This window comes from Myxine glutinosa, chromosome 1, assembly GCF_964187855.1.
Source record: "Myxine glutinosa chromosome 1, kmMyxGlut1.1, whole genome shotgun sequence".
Lineage (NCBI taxonomy): Eukaryota > Metazoa > Chordata > Myxini > Myxiniformes > Myxinidae > Myxine > Myxine glutinosa.
In genome coordinates, this window is record NC_136261.1 from 305,243,185 (window position 1) to 305,261,541 (window position 18,357).

At 45.4% G+C, this 18,357-nt stretch overlaps 1 protein-coding gene across 4 annotated transcripts in view; it reads left to right on the top strand.

Moving 5' to 3' along the window:
- BRD1 (bromodomain containing 1) overlaps nucleotides 1-18,357 on the top strand; it is a gene marked incomplete at its 3' end in the record, with an annotated part of 74,043 nt that overhangs the window by 18,073 nt on the left and 37,613 nt on the right. For 2 of the 4 annotated variants that reach the window (XM_068135311.2, XM_068135322.2), the window contains 1 exon segment: nucleotides 11,944-12,045. In XM_068135311.2, the coding sequence (XP_067991412.2) occupies nucleotides 11,944-12,045 (102 nt within the window). 4 annotated transcript variants of the gene reach the window in all.

Below are 18,357 nucleotides of genomic sequence, written 5' to 3' on the forward strand. Positions count from 1 at the left end.
CGGCTTGAGAATGGCTTTCTTCACTTCCTCATAATCTGTACATTTGTCAATCGGTAAAGCCGAAAATATATCTTCGAGCTTTACCCACCAGAACACTTTGCACGAACATAGTCCAGGACCCCACAGGCCATTTTAGCATTTGAGCCACTTTCTCAAAGTGTAAAAAAAACTTGGCTACCTCCTTTTCATTGAAGGGTAGAACCAGCCTCACATGCCTACCAACATCCCAGGTGTTCTGACTAGTTGTCGAACTAGCCGGCATGGATACGACTTCTCTCCGTTCTCCCATTAATTCCAGCTCCTTGAGTTTAACTTCCTTCTGATACTCCATGTCACGTTCCTTTAACTCCCTTTCGGCTCTCCTTTCCTCTGTTCTTCTCTCGAGTTCTCGTTCCTGTTCTTCTCTTTTTTCCTCGAGTTCTCGTTCCTGTTCTACTCTTCTTTTTTTTTTCTTTTTTCTTTTTTTTTTTGTATACAAGATCGAGGCTCGTGAAAGAGCGAACATTAATCACACAGAAAGACAAACCGACACATAAAACATAACATCGGGAGCGGTAGACAAGATGGGGAGAGAGGGGGAAGGACACAAACACAACATTTGAGAACAGGGACCGAGAGACATGGACACATCGAGAGATCTGAGAGAGGGTTATTTAGTTCTTCTTTCCTTGAGTTCTCTTTCCGCTCTCCTTTCCTCTGCTCTTCTCTCCTCGGCTTTCCATTCCAACTCTTTTAACCTTTCCTAGCTCTGCAGTTGCATCTCCATTTTCCGGAGCTACACATTTTCTTTTTCCTCGGGTAACCAATCCAAGGCGACCTCTGTCCATGTTCCCTGTCCCACCAGAGATTCTTCCACCAATGTCTGCATCTCTGCTTTCTTCATATGAGCTCGGACCTCCAAGTTACAATGTTTGGCCAATATCAAGAGTTCCGATCTTTTTAACGCTAGGAACTGTGCCTCATTAGGGGACGCCGCAAACTTGTCTGCATCAAACACCATGGTGACTATTAGTTAACACCTGTTAACCTTCACACAAAAATTTTCCAATTTTTTGAAAAATTTGGGAATGTTAGAAAAATTCCAAATTTGGGAATTTTGGGAATGTTAGGGAATAATATCCCGGACGAATGTTATCAGGGAATTCTATCCCGGACGAGGACCCCAATTTCAATTCGGGCCAATCTTGGACGAGTTCCCAATATCTCGGACGAGCCCCCAATTTCTGTTACGTGCTCCTCCCCGAACCCCTGGTCACGGTGTGCCTCCGAGCCCCGAGAGGAGTCACGGCAGAAATGTGCTATTCTGTATGTCAAAGATCAATGGTGAAGCCACACCAATTGTTACCAACAAACAAATATTGGATTAAGATCACACAAGAACAACAGTACAACAATAATAGTAATCAAAAGTACAATCAATATATCCTATGATGGTACCATCAGTTTCGTAATATATATAACTCACTGTGCTCCAAGTGAGTGAAACAAGAACATTCCCAATGTCTCTTTCCCGGCTTCAAACCCAAAGTCGATTCGCTCCAGCGATTGTCAGAATGATGTCTAATCGAGACCAGAATCCCGTTCGGATGACAGTTACAGTCACGCGGCCAAAGCTGCACAAAGGCGCCCTCAAGGCGACTGGGAAATCCAAAGGCGCCCTCCAGACGACTGGGAAATCACACCCCCGGGTATGGACGTTCCACGGCTCAGTCAGCGACACGCAGACTTTCCACTCGAAAGCCATGTCACACACACGCACCCCAGATCGACGTCTGAATGCGGTGAAAATGGTCGAAACGAGACGAAACCTTGAGCGAAGCGCAAGTCCTGCGCGAGTCAAAATGGCCGACGGCCCGGTCTCGTGGCGTAACGGCACGACGATGATGACGATGATTCTCTTCAGAATCCACCGCAAAACCTGACACGCAGGTTGATCTCACAGCGATAACAACTCTGTCGCAGGAATCCCTTTCCCGGGAAACCCGAAGTTCACTCGTGACTCTTGCTCGCCAACGTTCGCTCCGGACCGCAAAGCAACTATGCTTCTTGTCCGACTTCACTTGCTCCGCCTTCTTTTCTCTCTTCCTCTTCTTCGTCGTCGTCCGGTTCCCGATCCGGTTTTCGGTTTCTTTTAACTCTAACTTTTTCACCTTTTGAAAACAGTTCCGAAACAATAAACCTTTTGAAAACAATAATAGTACATGGAATCAGAAATATTTGCAGTGGATGAAAACCACAACAACGGAAGTGACGAATCCGTAACAATATATACATATACTAGTGGGGTCACCCGTGGGAATCCCACGGGCATGGATGTGTGTGACATTTTGACATATTGAGTTAGATGCTGCACCTGTACATTCAGTTATATAAAATGGTTACTGGCAATTGATCACATCCACAAATGATGTAATCCACACAATTTATGTACTTTACATAACGTTAATAGGAATACATGCCCGTGTAGATGGGAAATACAGTTTGTTTGAAATAAATCACAAATATCAGAAGAAAGTTTTTAAAATTTAGAACTATTCTCACTCAGAGTTAAACATCACCGTAATATTATGCGGTTGCTTTGTTACGTGGTCCTCCCGGTGACTACCTGGTCTCGGTGACCCCCGGACCGTGAGAGGAACTCCGCCAGAAAGATTTATTATGTATGCGCTTTCGTAACGCAATCAATATGAATTCCAACCAAGAAAAAACCCCACACCAAGGATCAGGAATAATCAATGATATATTCCCCGAGCAATCAACCATCAACAATCCACAATCAACAATCAATCCCCGAGATGATTAAGATGGCCATCTTACATACGTGTGTCCCCTTTCCCCACTCCCGACCCCTTGGGTACTCACGACCCCTTTGGTCTCTGTCCCTCACAATGTCTCTGGGCCCCTCCTGACCAAGATGATGGTCGGCTTCGCCACACACGGGCGGTTGAACGAACCCCGGGCGGACGTGCTTCCACCGGGCACGTACCGTACCGGGAACCACGGCTGCAGCACACCCCTCCTGGCCAAGCGAAGCGGGCAAAGCAAGCGCCGCTTGCAACACGCGCGAGGCCCCAAAGTGCGACCCGTACGCGTCCTTGTAGACGGTGCGGCGAACTGTGCCGGACGCTGGGTCCGTGCACGGACCCACGGCAACTTGACGTGTCAAAAGGGTAGTTACACGTCCCGGTAACTCCTCTCGCCAGACGGGCTTGGGAACGCAGCTTTTCCACGCTGCTCAATCTCGATCCCCACTCTCCTCGGAGCTGGGCGAGGAAGAAGAAGAATCGTCGCTTCTCCCGGACCTCGTGTCTTTTTTCTTCCGTTTCCGGTCTCCTTTTTCCCAGAAGGGCTCCTGACCCTTTAATCACAACAACCCTTAATCGACTACACATTGATAAGCAAGGACCTGAATAGTAATTCACATACATTCACATAAATATGTAACAGCTTCAACGTTTTCGGTGAATTATATGTCATCATTGTGAGATTTTTTTGGAATTCTATTTTTGAAATTAGATTTTTATATTTAAAAAAAACGGCAAAAAAGCATCAGAACAGCTGTGAAACAGCATCAAAACAGTAGTGAAAAAGCATCAAAACACTATCAAAACAGTGGAAAGCATCAAAACAGCAGTGAAAAAGCATCAAAACACTATCAAAACAACAGTGGAAAACATCAAAACAGCAGTGAAAAAGCATCAAAACAGCAGTGAAAAAGCATCAAAACAGCAGTAAAAAGCATCAAAACAGCAACAATGGTCCGGTGATTTTTCAATCACCGCAACTAAATGTGTCGGAGTAATTAACTATTTTCCTTCGTGACCTCCTTTTGTTGCCTGAATGGTGTCACTGCAGGACCTCCGGGTAAACAACATTATGGGTGAAGATTCCACTGTGGCCATCAATTTTTCCCTGTTGGCCATTACTGAATACCTTTACCTTGACATCCTCAAATCGTTTAGCACGCGACAATGCAACATATAATTGGCCATGGCTGAAGGCGGGTTCTGGTAAGTAAATCCCAACTTTGTGTAATGTTTGACCTTGACTCTTGTTTATTGAGAAAGAGAATGCCACACGAACTGGAAATTGATGGCGTTTGAGTACGAATGGTAGTGTTGTATCGGAAGGTGCAATACTAATCCTGGGTATAAATGTGCGTGTTCCTTTGTGACTGCCAGAAATTATTTCTCCGTCTATTATGTTTGGCAACAATCTTTTAACAACCAATCTTGCACCATTGCACAGTCCCTGTTTCAGATCAAAGTTACGGAGTAACATGATGACAGCACCATCTTTGAGATGAAGTTTGTGCAATGGCATTCCAGAAGGAGTTAATTGATTTCGGAATTCCATAGGATAATTTAGTGCCTCTTCAGGGTCATCACAGACAATGGAATCAGCGCTGAAGTACGTCTTTTCTTCCCCAGGAAATGCATCCAGTATCTCATCGTTGATCACAAATGTGGATTCATTCTTTGGACACAACACGGCTCATTGTGCCAGCGCATCATAGTTTGAATGGATTTCGTTCAAATTACCGAAAACAGCCTCTGCTAAAGAAATGTTGTCTTCTACGCAGATACGATCAGGCAGTCGTATTAAATCTGAGTCAGGAATTGTTTCCACAGTCCCATTTCCAACCGACAGTAACCATTTTGAGAATTATTCGTCATCATTAGCTCTCATGTTTGATGTTAAGTTCAGCTGTTTGAACTTTGGCCACAACTTGCTACGCTTGATGCATGTGGCGATGATTGCTGCAGGTGCAGCGCGAGGTGCAATGGGCAAAACCTGCCTGAAGTCCCCACCAAGAAGTAAGACCTTTCCACCAAAAGAAATGTTGTTGCTGGTTACATCCTGGAGACATCGATCAACAGCCGCTAAAGCATATGCTGGAGCCATAGGTGCTTCATCCCAAATGAATAGGTTGGCCTTCCTTAGAGCATCTGCATCTTTACTCGTAGGTGATATGTTGCATGTGGAGTTTTCCAAAATGGGCACTGGCAATTTAAATCGATGGTGCGATGTACGGCCCCCTGCTAGCAATGTTGCTGCAATGCCCGTCGCCCGAGTACGCCATTGGAAGAACCAAACGACACTGGCCTCGCAAGATGTGCAGAAGCGTATTATAGAGAAAGGTCTTGCCACTTCCGCTCGGTCCATCAATGAAAAACAACCGGTTGCCTGTGTACTGGTCCCTACAATGAACGGCCTGTAGGACCTCATCTACAATTTGGATTTGGTCATCATTTAGTAGTTGTCTGTTGTTTTTACATTTTTCATGTTCATCTCCCGGTACATACTGATAATCATCGCTCGAAAGATCTTCAACAGTGTCTGGAGGTACTGGTAACTGAAATGCTTCCAAGGTCTGTCCATGTCTCAGGAGGAAGGACTGTATTTCTCGCAATGCCATGAAAATACTCTGTTCCAAGATATGGCTGCTGTGCACAAAATCTTCGCAAAGGTCGTTTTTATATTTTTCCCACAGTGCCGACGTGTCTGTTGGTGTGCAGAATATGCATAGGGTTGCAAAAAGAGATCTCAATTGTTGTGGCATGGCAAAGATAACTCCATCAGCTAAGGACCTGTCCCATTCTGTATCATCTTCTGTTAAATGTAATTTCCTGGCTGCATCCTTGTATGTTTCACAAACTGCTCCATCTATGGTTCTGAGATCTTCAAATGATGTTTTACCAGGGCAGTGCAGCAGGAGTACACGAAGATGAAAGCGCTCAATGTCCATAGGGCTTGCTGAAACCATGCGTCCGATAACCTTGTTGCCGCCCCGGCGTCGAAGTTTCCATGTCTTTCGTCCATCTTCAAATACGTAATATTTTGGAATGTCATGGTACAGATAACTTCGTGCCTCAGGGTCTCTCTGGTTTAACTGAAACCAAGCTGTAAGTGTTGTACCCCTATGTCGTACAATGGCTTCTTCCTCGTTACCATCCCTGAACACAACAGTCTGCAATTCAGGTAAGTGTACCGCAAGTCTGGTGATGGAATGGGACTGTTTGTGCATTTCAAATTCCATCAATCTCCATGCTGCCTCTGGGGCACTGACATATCTGCAGTCCAAATATGTCTTTATTTCGTCCACCTCCACTCTCCCGCGCTCTCGAATTTCGATGCTGGCACAGTCATGTCCCTTGTACACATATTTAAATAAGTACTTTATACTCTTTATGCTTGCGCAAACCTCAATGTTGATGTGTGCTCTGTACTTCTTCAGTAAATAAGCATTGAATGGGACCACAAATTGGCAATCAACATCGGTTCCATGAACGGTTATGGTGGGTCCATTTGGGGGACGCTTGTAAAGGGCATAGCCATCTATGCTCGCAAGTGTCTCTGCAGCATACGCTTTTGGAAAGCCTTTACTGCACACTCCATCTTTCACACAAATCAAATGGCGATTTAAATTGCCACACGGACCATGTATCATGTGAGACTTCACCAAGGAATGGATCTCTGGTGACTCATTTGAATTAGGAATTTGTGCGGAAACAATTCTGTCAATGTCTTCGGCGGTACAAATTTTATCTTCTTGGCACAGCATGAGTAATATGTGGGCATGCGGTAGGCCACGCTTCTGATACTCGACGACGTAGAGAAATGCACGTACTTTGCCCAACATGTGCTTCTTCGTTATATCGTCGATTAACTCTTTTAATTTCAGATGAAACACGCGTGCCACTAAATCTGGTCTGCCTTCAGCTCGTTGGTGTTGTCCGATGTTTTCTTGTATCTCTGTCCATTTTGGATTACACGTGAACGTGATGAAAAGATCTGGTTTTCCGAATTTGCGAACAATGGCCATAGCATCTTGGTAGTTCTGCTGCATAGCTCTTGGACTCCCTGCAAAACTCGACGGCAAAATGACGATACGACCGACAGGACGTTGGTTATCAGCAGCAACGTTCTGGACGTGGTCCAGTAGTCCTCTGTATTCCATGGCTCTAAGGGTTTCCTGATTTTGTTTGAAGTATTGCAGTCGATTTGCTTCTGCCTTGCAATATCCGTCGACAACATACTGCTGGAACAATTTCCCCGAAGAATGGATAGTGCTGAATTCATTTTGAATAGCCAGTCGTTAGGCATATAATTCACGATGAGTTACCTTGTTTCGAACCGCAGTCTGTCGCTGGTGAGGCATGTTTATCATCCATCCAGGCTCGCCATGTGGAAAGAGAATGGGATATGTCATGGGATCAATGTGAGAGGAAAGTGGAGAGAGATTGTGTAAGCCCTGGTCATGCAAATGAACCTGGAAATCCCTGTTTGCAGGTGGTTCACCATCTTGTCCACTAACGAAGACAGCAGCAATTTCATCAGCAGTTGGTATGTTGTAACGTCTTTGGTCGTCTGCACACAGTCGACGAAAATGCATTTCCAAGGTAGAAGGGAGGTGATCTTCAAGGACAGCTTTCCTGATTTCTTCCTGTTCATGCTCGAACATAGTCTTGTAACATGTGACATAAGGATTAACGTCAGATAGTATGTTGTGCTGTTCTGCCATCAATTCTTGCAAACATCTGTGATTATCAGGTCGATTCATACGTTCCTTTGTAGCTTGAGCTGTATCCAAAATAAATAATTGTGCAAATTGTGCTTGTTCATGTACATGTGATGGATGTAATGGACCACAGCGATGGTAAATTTGACCGTGGATTTTGAAACAGTACGGTCCATTTCCTGGAGGAGATGAGATCTGAGCACCCATTGATGCAAGAGCTAATGCCGAATTGTAATTCCGGATATTGTCTCGGAAGTTGCGACATTTTCCATCGTCACCCTGATAAAGTTGTTGCAGTCGAGCAGGTACGGCAAATAGTGGAGGCAATTTAACTTTTCCCTTGGAACAACACAGTGTAAATCCATCCCCTTGTCCTGTTGATTCATTTGTGAAATGGTGTGCAGAACAGTGCACACATGGTGACGTCATTGGACCGCAATTATGCTCTTGAACAATATTATCGGATACTTCGGCCGGATTCATTATGGCTGCGGTTGTATATGTTTGCTGAGCACTCCAACGTCTTTGTTGCTCAGCATGCCGTGCGGGTCTGTGTTGGCGTTCATCGAAGGTCTCGTTCTCACACCTCATCGTTGTTGCAGCAGCATCCTGTGTGAGTCTGTGTTCATGTTCCTCGACTGTCTCGTTCTCCCTCCTCATCGTTGTTGCAGCAGCATCCTGTGCGAGTCTGTGTTCACGTTCCTCAACTGTCTCGTTCTTCCTCCTCATCGTTGTTGCACCAGCATCCTGTGCGAGTCTGTGTTCACGTTCGTCGAGGGTCTCGTTCTCCCTCCTCATCGTTGTTGCAGCAGCATCCTGTGCGAGTCTGTGTTCACGTTCCTCAACTGTCTCGTTCTCCTGTCTCATTCATTTTCTTGCTGCAACCTGTTCAAGTCCATTGACGTTTGTCGACGGACTCGTTCTCCCGTCTCATTCGTTTTCTTGCTGCATCCTGTTCAAGTCTGCATTGACGTTCGACGACGGACTCGTTCGCCCTTCTCATTCGTTTTCTTGCTGCATCCTGTTCAAGTCTGCGTTCTTCATCGACTGTGTCATTCATTTTGGAAATGGAAGTTTCCACACAACGCATGAATTGTCACGAGTCAAGAGGAAGTGTCTCGTCGTCATCAAATGACAAATAAATTACATTGTGAAAATTAAACATTTCAAATAAACCTATTTAAAGTGTATGCGCAAATAACTAATAAATAAAAAAACGAAGAAATATCTCTCGGTAATTTCCTGAACCATATTTTACTTCCGGCTAATAATGTTGAATGAAATAAAAACGAAGAAATATATGTCGTTTTGTGACGACTGTCATCAAAAGTAAACGGTGAATTCACTCGGTTTATTCGGTTCGGCTCGGTTCACTCGGTTTAAATAAAAAGCGATAATGTCAACATGTTGCCGTCTGTCATGTTGGGCGGTGTATGATACATGTTGGGCGGTGTATGATACATGTTGGGCGGTGGGCGGTGGGCGGTGATATGGTGTATTTTAAAAAATATATCTGCATTTTCCCGCGTTGCTGACACCGAGTCCAAAACCATCGATAAAAATGAAATCAGATGGTGAGTTAGATTGGAGATAAAGGCGTGAGAGAGACTCAATGGCCTTGAAGTTACAGGCCTTTGAGAATTCATTTCGTTCTATAAACGGCAACTTTCATCGGATTTTCTTCCCGTTTTTTTTCGACCGAGTCTAAAACTATGTTAGCGACTGTGAAAAATGAAATGATATATCGAATTTGATTTGAAATAAAACTGGGAGAGAGAGCAAGACACCACGGGCCTACAAAACAGGCCTCAAAGCTATGCGAGTTAATAAAATGGTGGATATTTGTTTATATGAAGCGAAGCCTCTCCCAGAATGGGTGGAGCTATGGGTGGAGCTACTCTGCAAACCGAGTAAGCCACACCCCGGACAGACGCCCAACAGACAGACAGACAGAATCATCTACGGCTATTATATATATAGATATATTCTTTGGTAAAATGCCAGGGGCATAGAGATGGCCCCTTTATATAAGGGTACGTGTCATTTGGCAAAGTCGAGAAAAGAAGGGACATTCCATAGCCTATAGAAAAGAAGGGACATTCAAAAAATCAAGTGCGCATGCTGTACTCCCCTTGTGTTCTGAGGATGAACCAAGTAATGCTCTAGAAATGTTCATGTAAAGGTGTGCCAATTTGATTCATACACCTGCATGAAGAAGTAAATGTATTTTATTTGCCAGATGTAGGGCGCCCCTTTATATGAACTTTTCAAGAGCATTACTTGGTTTCTCCTCAGAACACAAAAGTAATACAGCATGTGCACGAGATTTTTTGAATGTCCCTTCTTTTCTATTGTTCGACATTTTCTATGAGCTATGGATTGTCACATCTTTTCTCTACTTTGCCAGATGGCACATCCCATATGAAGGGGCCTTTTCTGTGCCACTGGCATTTTTCACAAGATACATTTTAAGTACAAACAAAATGCAATTGTTTATCGTACAAGACTTTATTCAAGACGATATAGAAGACTTGAAAAAGTAAGAGGAAATAATATTCAACCCAGACAGGATTTGAACCCACAATCCCCAGCTTGGGAGTCTGGTGCTTTATCTATTAGGCCATTAAGCCAGCACATTTGATTTGGTTAATAACATTTTGAAGAGTCAAAATTATGTTTATATTTTTCGATATTTATTTATGTATATATATATATTTATATATATATTTAGTTTTAAAGCAAAAACGATAGCACTGACTTTCAAAAGCCATTAACTAGACCTATTGGCCGATGATGTGTATTCCAAGTTTCAGCTAGTTTCAATGTATAGCCCTTGAGATATGAGCGCCAACACTTTTTGGACGGACAGACACCAACGCGATTTTGAGGGTTTTCTAAATGAAACTCAAGAATGTGGAAACAGACGTTGCTGAAATTTGGAACATATTACCTCAATGTAAAAATCATTTACTTCTGAAATTTGCAGCCGATTTTGTCCAGTAGAAGCCGAGAAACGTATTTTCAGTCCCCATGTTAAAGCTGCATACAGAGAAACGATCACTTGTATAAAGGGAGGGGCGATTTGCCAGATTTTATGGAATCTTGAATTTTATGGAATTTTGCCAGAATTATATGGTGGAATAGGTTCCCGAGTCGTGAAAATCTGCGAATAGAGAGGAACAAACCGTGAATGATGAGGGAAATCCCCAAAATGGCGAGGCAAATCCCACCAATGTTGGCGATAATCTGGCAAATGGCGAGGCAAATCTCGCGAATGGCAAATCTCGTGAATGTCGATGAAAATCTGTGAATGCGTGCCGTGCCAGTGTCAATGGGGGGAAAGTGAGACAGCTAATTGCACTAATAGATACTGTGGAGTGTTTTCATTCTGTGCAGTAACTCAGGGGGATGCCATGTTATGCAGCTGGTGGAACATCCCGCGAAGCTCTCGATTATAGTGCGGCTAAATTTCGCGGCCGCGAAAGCCATGAAAACGCAAAGCACAAGCGAATGTGTGGAACCCCCGAATAGCGTGTGTGTGTGTGTGTGTGTGTGTGTGTGTGTGTGTGTGTGTGTGTGTGTGTGTGTGTGTGTGTGTGTGTGTGTGTGTGTGTGTGTGTGTGTGTGTGTGTGTGTGTATTTGGGTGGTCCAAGAATTTGAAGATTGGATTTTCATTTCTCCACAAGCCTGCCCCTATTCCTGTTGAAGAAATCAGTTTGTGTTGAAAATTTGAGCTTGATTGGACAATATTTCGAGGTTGCTCAAAATGTTGACAAATTTTAATGAATAATAAATGCAGAATTTTTAGCATCATACATCAATTCAAAGATAATTATCTATTTTCAATTACTCAAATTATTTATTATTGTTATTGTTGTTGTTTGTTTGTAAACTAATAAATAATTATGTACAATATACCATTGTACAATGTATATGTATGTTCAATTGTTCAATGTTCATTCATATCGTCAAATTAAGATTAAAAAACAAAACAGTAGATTAAACATTCATGTATTAATTTGACAACAAATCATTTATCGGAAAAAATAAATCATCCATCAGAAAATATAAAATATCTATCAGAGACGATAAATATCTATCAGACTGTGCAAAAGCACTGGCCACAACCAAAGCACGCCGATCTGAGAGATTTACTCTGTCCAGAGTTGCCACTATTGCTGGAGTGATCACCTTGATAGGAGTCTTTTTCACCTGTTTGGCATAAGATGGACTTTGGAGTTTGAATTAATTGTCCCCTGAATCGGAGCTTTCAATCTCAGACTCATCATCATCATCATCAACCACAAGCCGAATTTGATGGAACAGATTGCATTGCTGTTAGAGTCTCAGCAGCATGTTTCTTCTTTCTTTTATCTTCATTCTCAAGCCTGATACGCTTTCTGTTCTCCTTCACTGCCAGTGTTGTCCACAGATCCCATACGTGAACTTGAGGGATCCTCACACTGCATGAAAAGGAATGCTTTGTCTTCTTCATTCGTCATTTTCTCAAGCGCATCATTTGGTGAGATATCGAAGAGGGATTGAAGATCATCTTTGAACATCTGCTCCTTCACTCTACAGTTTTCGAATGTCTTGGTTCTATTTTTCTTTACCAGTTTGTAGGCATCATACAACTTCAAAAGTTGGCACTCACAGGAATCTACTCTCTGCACTGGAATTCGTGCTTCCTCCCAGTATGCACACACAGCTTGTACACTAAGTTTGGCACTTTCACAAACTGTATGGTGTTCTTGTATGTGATGGTACACCATTTTCTGCAATGTGTGTCCTTTGGTTGGTAGTCCCCCACATATTATTTCCTTTTCAGACTTGCCCAGCAACCAAACTGTGGAAGAGCTGCGAATTTCTGCCATCTGAAAAAAACAGGATAAATTTAAAATGTTATTTTTTGAGCAACCTCTACATAAGTTCCAATTGACCTCCTATTTGGTTCATATGATCTTTATAAACATAGGAACAAGGACAGCCTTGTGGAGCATGGATTTTTAATCGTATTAAATATTACATATATCTGTGGACCACCCTAATGTATACATATATACATATTGTTACGTGCTCCTCCCCAAACCCCGGTCACGGTGTACCTCCGAGCCCCGACAGGAGTCACGGCAGAAAGATGTATTATTCTGTATGTCAAAGATCAATGGTGAAACCACACCAATTGTTACCAACAAACAAGTATTGTATTAAGATCACACAAGAATAACAGTACAAAAAACAATAGTAATCAATAATTGTACAACAAATATATCATTCCTATGATGGTACCATAAGTTTCGTACAATATAACTCACTGTGCTCCAAGTGAGCGAAAAGAACATCCCCAATGTCTCTATCCCGGCATCAAGCCAAAGTCGATGTTGCAGCGATCGTTCACCGCCAGATTACAGATCTCTGTCATTCTCTTCACACCCCAACTTCCTGCTGCCTTCAACATATCTCCCACAACTCCCGTCGGCCCTCCCGCTTTTCTACTCTTCATTGCTTTTATCGCTTCCTCAACTTCCTTCTCGGTTATCTTCTCTGCCGGTCCTAAAACTGGGTTACTCTCGATGTTGCCATCCCATTCATTCTCTGTATTCAACAGCATTTCCATATATCTTTTCCATCTTCCTTTAATTCCATCTGGGTCCAAAACGATTTGTCCCACTTCATCCTTCAAGCAACTCACCCCCATCACATCACACCTCTCTTTCACTATCTGCTTTGCAATCCTGAATGCTGCTCTCTGACCCTCTTCCAAATCCAAGCGTTCTCCGAACATTTTCCTACATGCCTCATGCGCCTTTGCTACCTCTTTCTTTGCAGCCTTCTTGGCTGCCTTATAATTTTCATGCTCTGCTGTTTCTGCTCCCGTACCCTTCGCCTTCTGCCACTCCTTGAACTTCTTCCTCTTCTCGTCAATCCTCTTTAAAACTTCATCATCCCACCACCATGTTTCCGAGTGCCTCTGTGGTCCTTTTTTCCATCCACATACCTCACCAACGGCTCCCAACAGACTAGCTTTCATTAACATCCAATCACTTTCAAGCTCAACCACATCATCCTCTACCCTACTCAGCCTCTCTTTTAATGCCTCCCTTACTGTCACCTCTTTCAACCTCCACACCTTCATTCTCGGTTGGTACTTCACCCGCCGAGCTCTCCTTGCACCTTTCACCCTTATGTCGCAGACAACCAAGTGGTGCTGTGAAACAGCCTCCTCCCCCGGGATCACCTTTGTGTCCCGGAGGTGCCCCCTATCTCGCCTACGCACCATCAGGTAGTCAACGGTTGTCGTCGACCCACCTGACGTGTATGTAACAAGCTTATTATCCTCTTTCTGGAACTGAGTATTACAAATCAGCTCCATCAGCAAACTCCAAAATCCTTTCACCTTCTCCATTTCTCACACCATATCCGTAACCCCCATGAACTCCCTCAAAACCGTCCATACTCTTTCCCACATGTCCATTTAGGTCTCCTACCACAACAACTTCCTCATCTTTCACGTTTTCCATCAGCTTCTCTATCGCACACCAGAACTTGTCCTTCTCTTCATCGCTCTGACCAATCTGCGGAGCATATCCCGAGATGACGTTCACCAAGAGCATTCCAATCATCATTTTCACCATCATCAACCTATCACTCACTCTAGTCACACTCACCACACCGTCTACAAACTCCTCAGAAAACAGGACACCAACACCATTCACGCCCTCCAGGCACCCTTGCCACACAAACTTGTATTTCTGTCCGTGCCTACCCTTCACCATTCTCACACCACTTCCCTTCCATCTCGTCTCTTGCACACAACATATGTCCACTCTTCTTCTGACCAATACTTCCACCACTTCTCCTGATCTCCCTGTCATTGTCCCTACATTCCATGTACCAAACCTCAGAAACCGATCTCCACTTCGGGCTGTACCCTGCCCATATGTAGTTGTAATTGTCATGGTTCTCTTTTTGAGGCAATGTTTTTTTTTTAATGGCCGGATGCCCTTCCTGACGCCAACCCTCTTAGTCGTCTCTTACGACACGCAGGGATACGGTGTACCTATTCTAAATCCAGGGTACACACTGGGAAACGTTTAAAACATGGAAATTCTGGGGAGGGTGGGGGTGGGGGGGGTGGAGGGGGGCATCACGGCTGCGGGGGCCCAGTCAGCACCACGCCACGTTTGCCCGGTCAGCACCACGGCGGCCTGTTCAGCACCAGACCACGTTTGCCCGGTCAGCACCACGGCGGCCCAGTCAGCACCACACCACGTTTGCCCGGTCAGCACCACACCACGCTTGCCCGGTCAGCACCACACCACGTCAGCCCGGTCAGCACCACACCACGGCAGCCCGGTCAGCACCACGGTGGCCCTGTCAGCACCACACCACGTTTGCCCGGTCAGCACCACGGTGGCCCGGTCAGCACCACACCACGTTTGCCCGGTCAGCACCACGGCAGCCCGGTCAGCACCACACCACGTTTGCCCGGTCAGCACCCGGTCAGCACCACACCACGTTTGCCCGGTCAGCACCCTGCGGCCCGGTCAGCACCACACCCTTGGAAAGGACTTCGATGCACGTCGGCCCGGTCGGCCCAGAGCCTGGCGCGAAGTCCAAGGACATCAGCACGTCATCCGAAAACAGCTCCGGTTGGTGCGAACCACTCGGTCAATGGCGCGAACCAGGTCCAGACACGCCCTTGCTCGCTTGGCCCGGATGAAGGCCTCGTTGGGTGTTCTCCAAACAGGGGCAAAATCGCCCAAGCCATGCTGGATTTCGGCAATGGAAGCCTTGCTCGCTCGGCCCCGATGAAGGCCTCGCTGGATGTTCTCCAACCCGGGCAGAATCGCCCAAGCCGCGCTGGATTTCGGCGGCGGAAAGCAGCCACGAAGCGACGATATTCGGTCGGGCTGTAATGCGACACCACGGCGGCCCGGTCAGCACCACACCTTGGAAAGCCTGGCGGCCTGGTCAGCACCTTGGAAAGGACTTCGATGCTGTCGAGAGATCGAAGCAAGCCTCCTTGCTCGAGCGGACCGGAAGCGGAGCCTTTTTGGACTGTTACAGCCGACAAAAAAAATTCTGCTGCATTGAAGGCTCCCAAGAGCACAGTGGCCTCCATAATTCTTAAATACAACAACAACAACATGCATTTTAAGGCCATTTTCCCTGCTAGAGCGGGGGTGAGCCTTGTGCTCCCCATGACAATCAATCTTCTCCATTTTGCCCTATTTTCTGCATCTCTCCTTGTTAACCCCCTTGCCTGCATTTCTTCTTCCACCATCTTTAGCCAAGTCTTTCTCGGTCTTCCCCGTCCTCGACTTCCTTCTACATCAATTTCCATCACTCTTCTCAACCAGTCACTTTCATCCTTCCTCAACACATGACCAAACCATCTCAGCCTGTTCCTCTTCACAGCATCAATCACAGGCAATATTCCCATCATCTTTCGCAATTCATCATTTGTCTTCCTCTCTCTCAACGATACTCCGCACATCCATCGAACCATTCGCATTTCCTCCCTTTCCAGCCTTCGTTGCTGCTCGACGTTCATTACCCATGTCTCGCTCCCATAAATCATAACACTTCTCACACATGCAGCATACACCTTTCCCTTCAGCTTCAGCGACACTCTCCTCCTCATTAGCACGCCACTCAGTTCCCGAAACTTCTTCCATGCACATCTCATTCGAGCAACCGTTGCCGAGTCTGATCCACCTTCTCCATTCAGCATGTCTCCGAGGTAGCAAAATGTTTTCACACCTTCCAGCTTCACGCCATCTCCAAGATCCAACTCAACATTTCCTCCATCTGCAGCTCCCTCTGTGCACACCTTACATTTGAATGGAGCTGCCACACTGGTAAATGACCCTCTCAGACCACTACATTTTTGATGAACCCACTCAGCGCACATTGTACATTGAATGGAGTTCACTCCGACACCCTTCCTGCACACAGCACACGGCCACTTCCCAGTTCTTTCCACCTCACCACATGCTTTACCACTTGCCATCACCTTCGTCTTTCCGATATTCACCTTCAGACCTTTTGTCTCCATGCCTTCCACTTGTTCATCTTTTCCTTCAGTCCATCCATACTTTCCGCAATCAACACCAGATCATCTGCATACAACAACTCCCATGGTAAACCCTCCTTTACGTTCTGAGCCAGCACCTCCATCACAGCTACAAATAGTAGTGGACTTAGTACCGACCCCTGATGCACTCCCACCTTCACCTCAAACTCACCACTGTTCCCGTCCTTCGTCCTTACAGCTGTGCGCGCTCTTTTGTGCATTGCCATCACTACTCTGATCAACCATTCCTCCACTCCTAACTTCCTCAATGCCCATGTCAATACTTTGCGTGGAACCCTATCGAATGCTTTCTCCAGATCAACAAACCCAAAAAACAACTTCTTCCTCTTCTCCATGTACTTCTGCAACTGCCTCACAATGAAAAGCGCATCTGTCGTTCCTCTTCCTGGCATAAATCCAAACTGCATTTCGTCGATCTTCACTTTCTTCCTTATCCTCCTCTCCAACACCCTTTCCAATACCTTCATTCCATGCTCCAATAACTTTATCGCTCGGTACGAGCCACACTCCAGAGGGTCACCTTTCCCCTTGTATAGAGGGACGAGGGTACTCAGTTCCCAAGCCACTGGAATGCGGCCTTCTTTCACGACCAGATTACAGATCTCTGTCATTCTCTTCACACCCCAACTTCCTGCTGCCTTCAACATATCTCCCACAACTCCCCTCGGCCCTCCCGCTTTTCTGCCCTTCATTGCTTTTATCGCTTCCTCAACTTCCTTCTCAGTTATCTTCTCTGCCGGTCCTAAAACTGGGTTAATCTCTATGTTGCCATCCCATTCATTCTCTGTATTCAACAGCATTTCCATATATCTTTTCCATCTGGGTCGACAACGATTTGTCCCACTTCGTCCTTCAAGCAACTCACCCCCATCACATCACACCTCTCTTTCGCTATGTGCTTTACAATCCTGAATACTGCTTTCTGACCCTCTTCCGAATCAAAGCGTTCTCCGAACATTTACCTCCATGCCTCCTGCGCCTTTGCTACCTCTTTCTTTGCAGCCTTCCTGGCTGCCTTATAACTTTCATGCTCTGCTGTTTCTGCTCCCGTACCCTTCGCCTTCTGCCACTCCTTGAACTTCTTCCTCTTCTCGTCAATCCTCTTTCCAACTTCATCATCCCACCACCATGTTTCCGAGTGCCTCGGTGGTCCTTTTGTCCATCCACATACCTCACCAACGGCTCCCAACAGACTAGCTTTCATTGACATCCAACCACTTTCAAGCTCAACCACATCATCCTCTACCCTACTCAGCCTCTCTTTTAATGCCTCCCTTACTGTCACCTCTTTCAACCTCCACACCTTCATTCTTGGTTGGTACTTCACCCGCCGAGCTCTCCTCGCACCTTTCACCCTTATGTCGCAGACAACCAAGTGGTGCTGTGAAACAGCCTCTTCCCCCGGGATCACTTTTGTGTCCCGGAGGTGCCCTCTATCTCGCCTACGCACCATCAGGTAGTCAACGGTTGTCGTCGACCCACCTGACGTGTATGTAACAAGCTTATTATCCTCTTTCTGGAACTGAGTATTACAAATCAACAAATCAGCTCCATCAGCAAACTCCAAAATCCTTTCACCTTCTCCATTTCTCACACCATATCCGTAACCCCCATGAACTCCCTCAAAACCATCCATACTCCTTCCCACATGTCCATTCAGGTCTCCTCCCACCACAACAACTTCCTCATCTTTCACGTTTTCCATCAGCTTCTCTATCGCACACCAGAACTTGT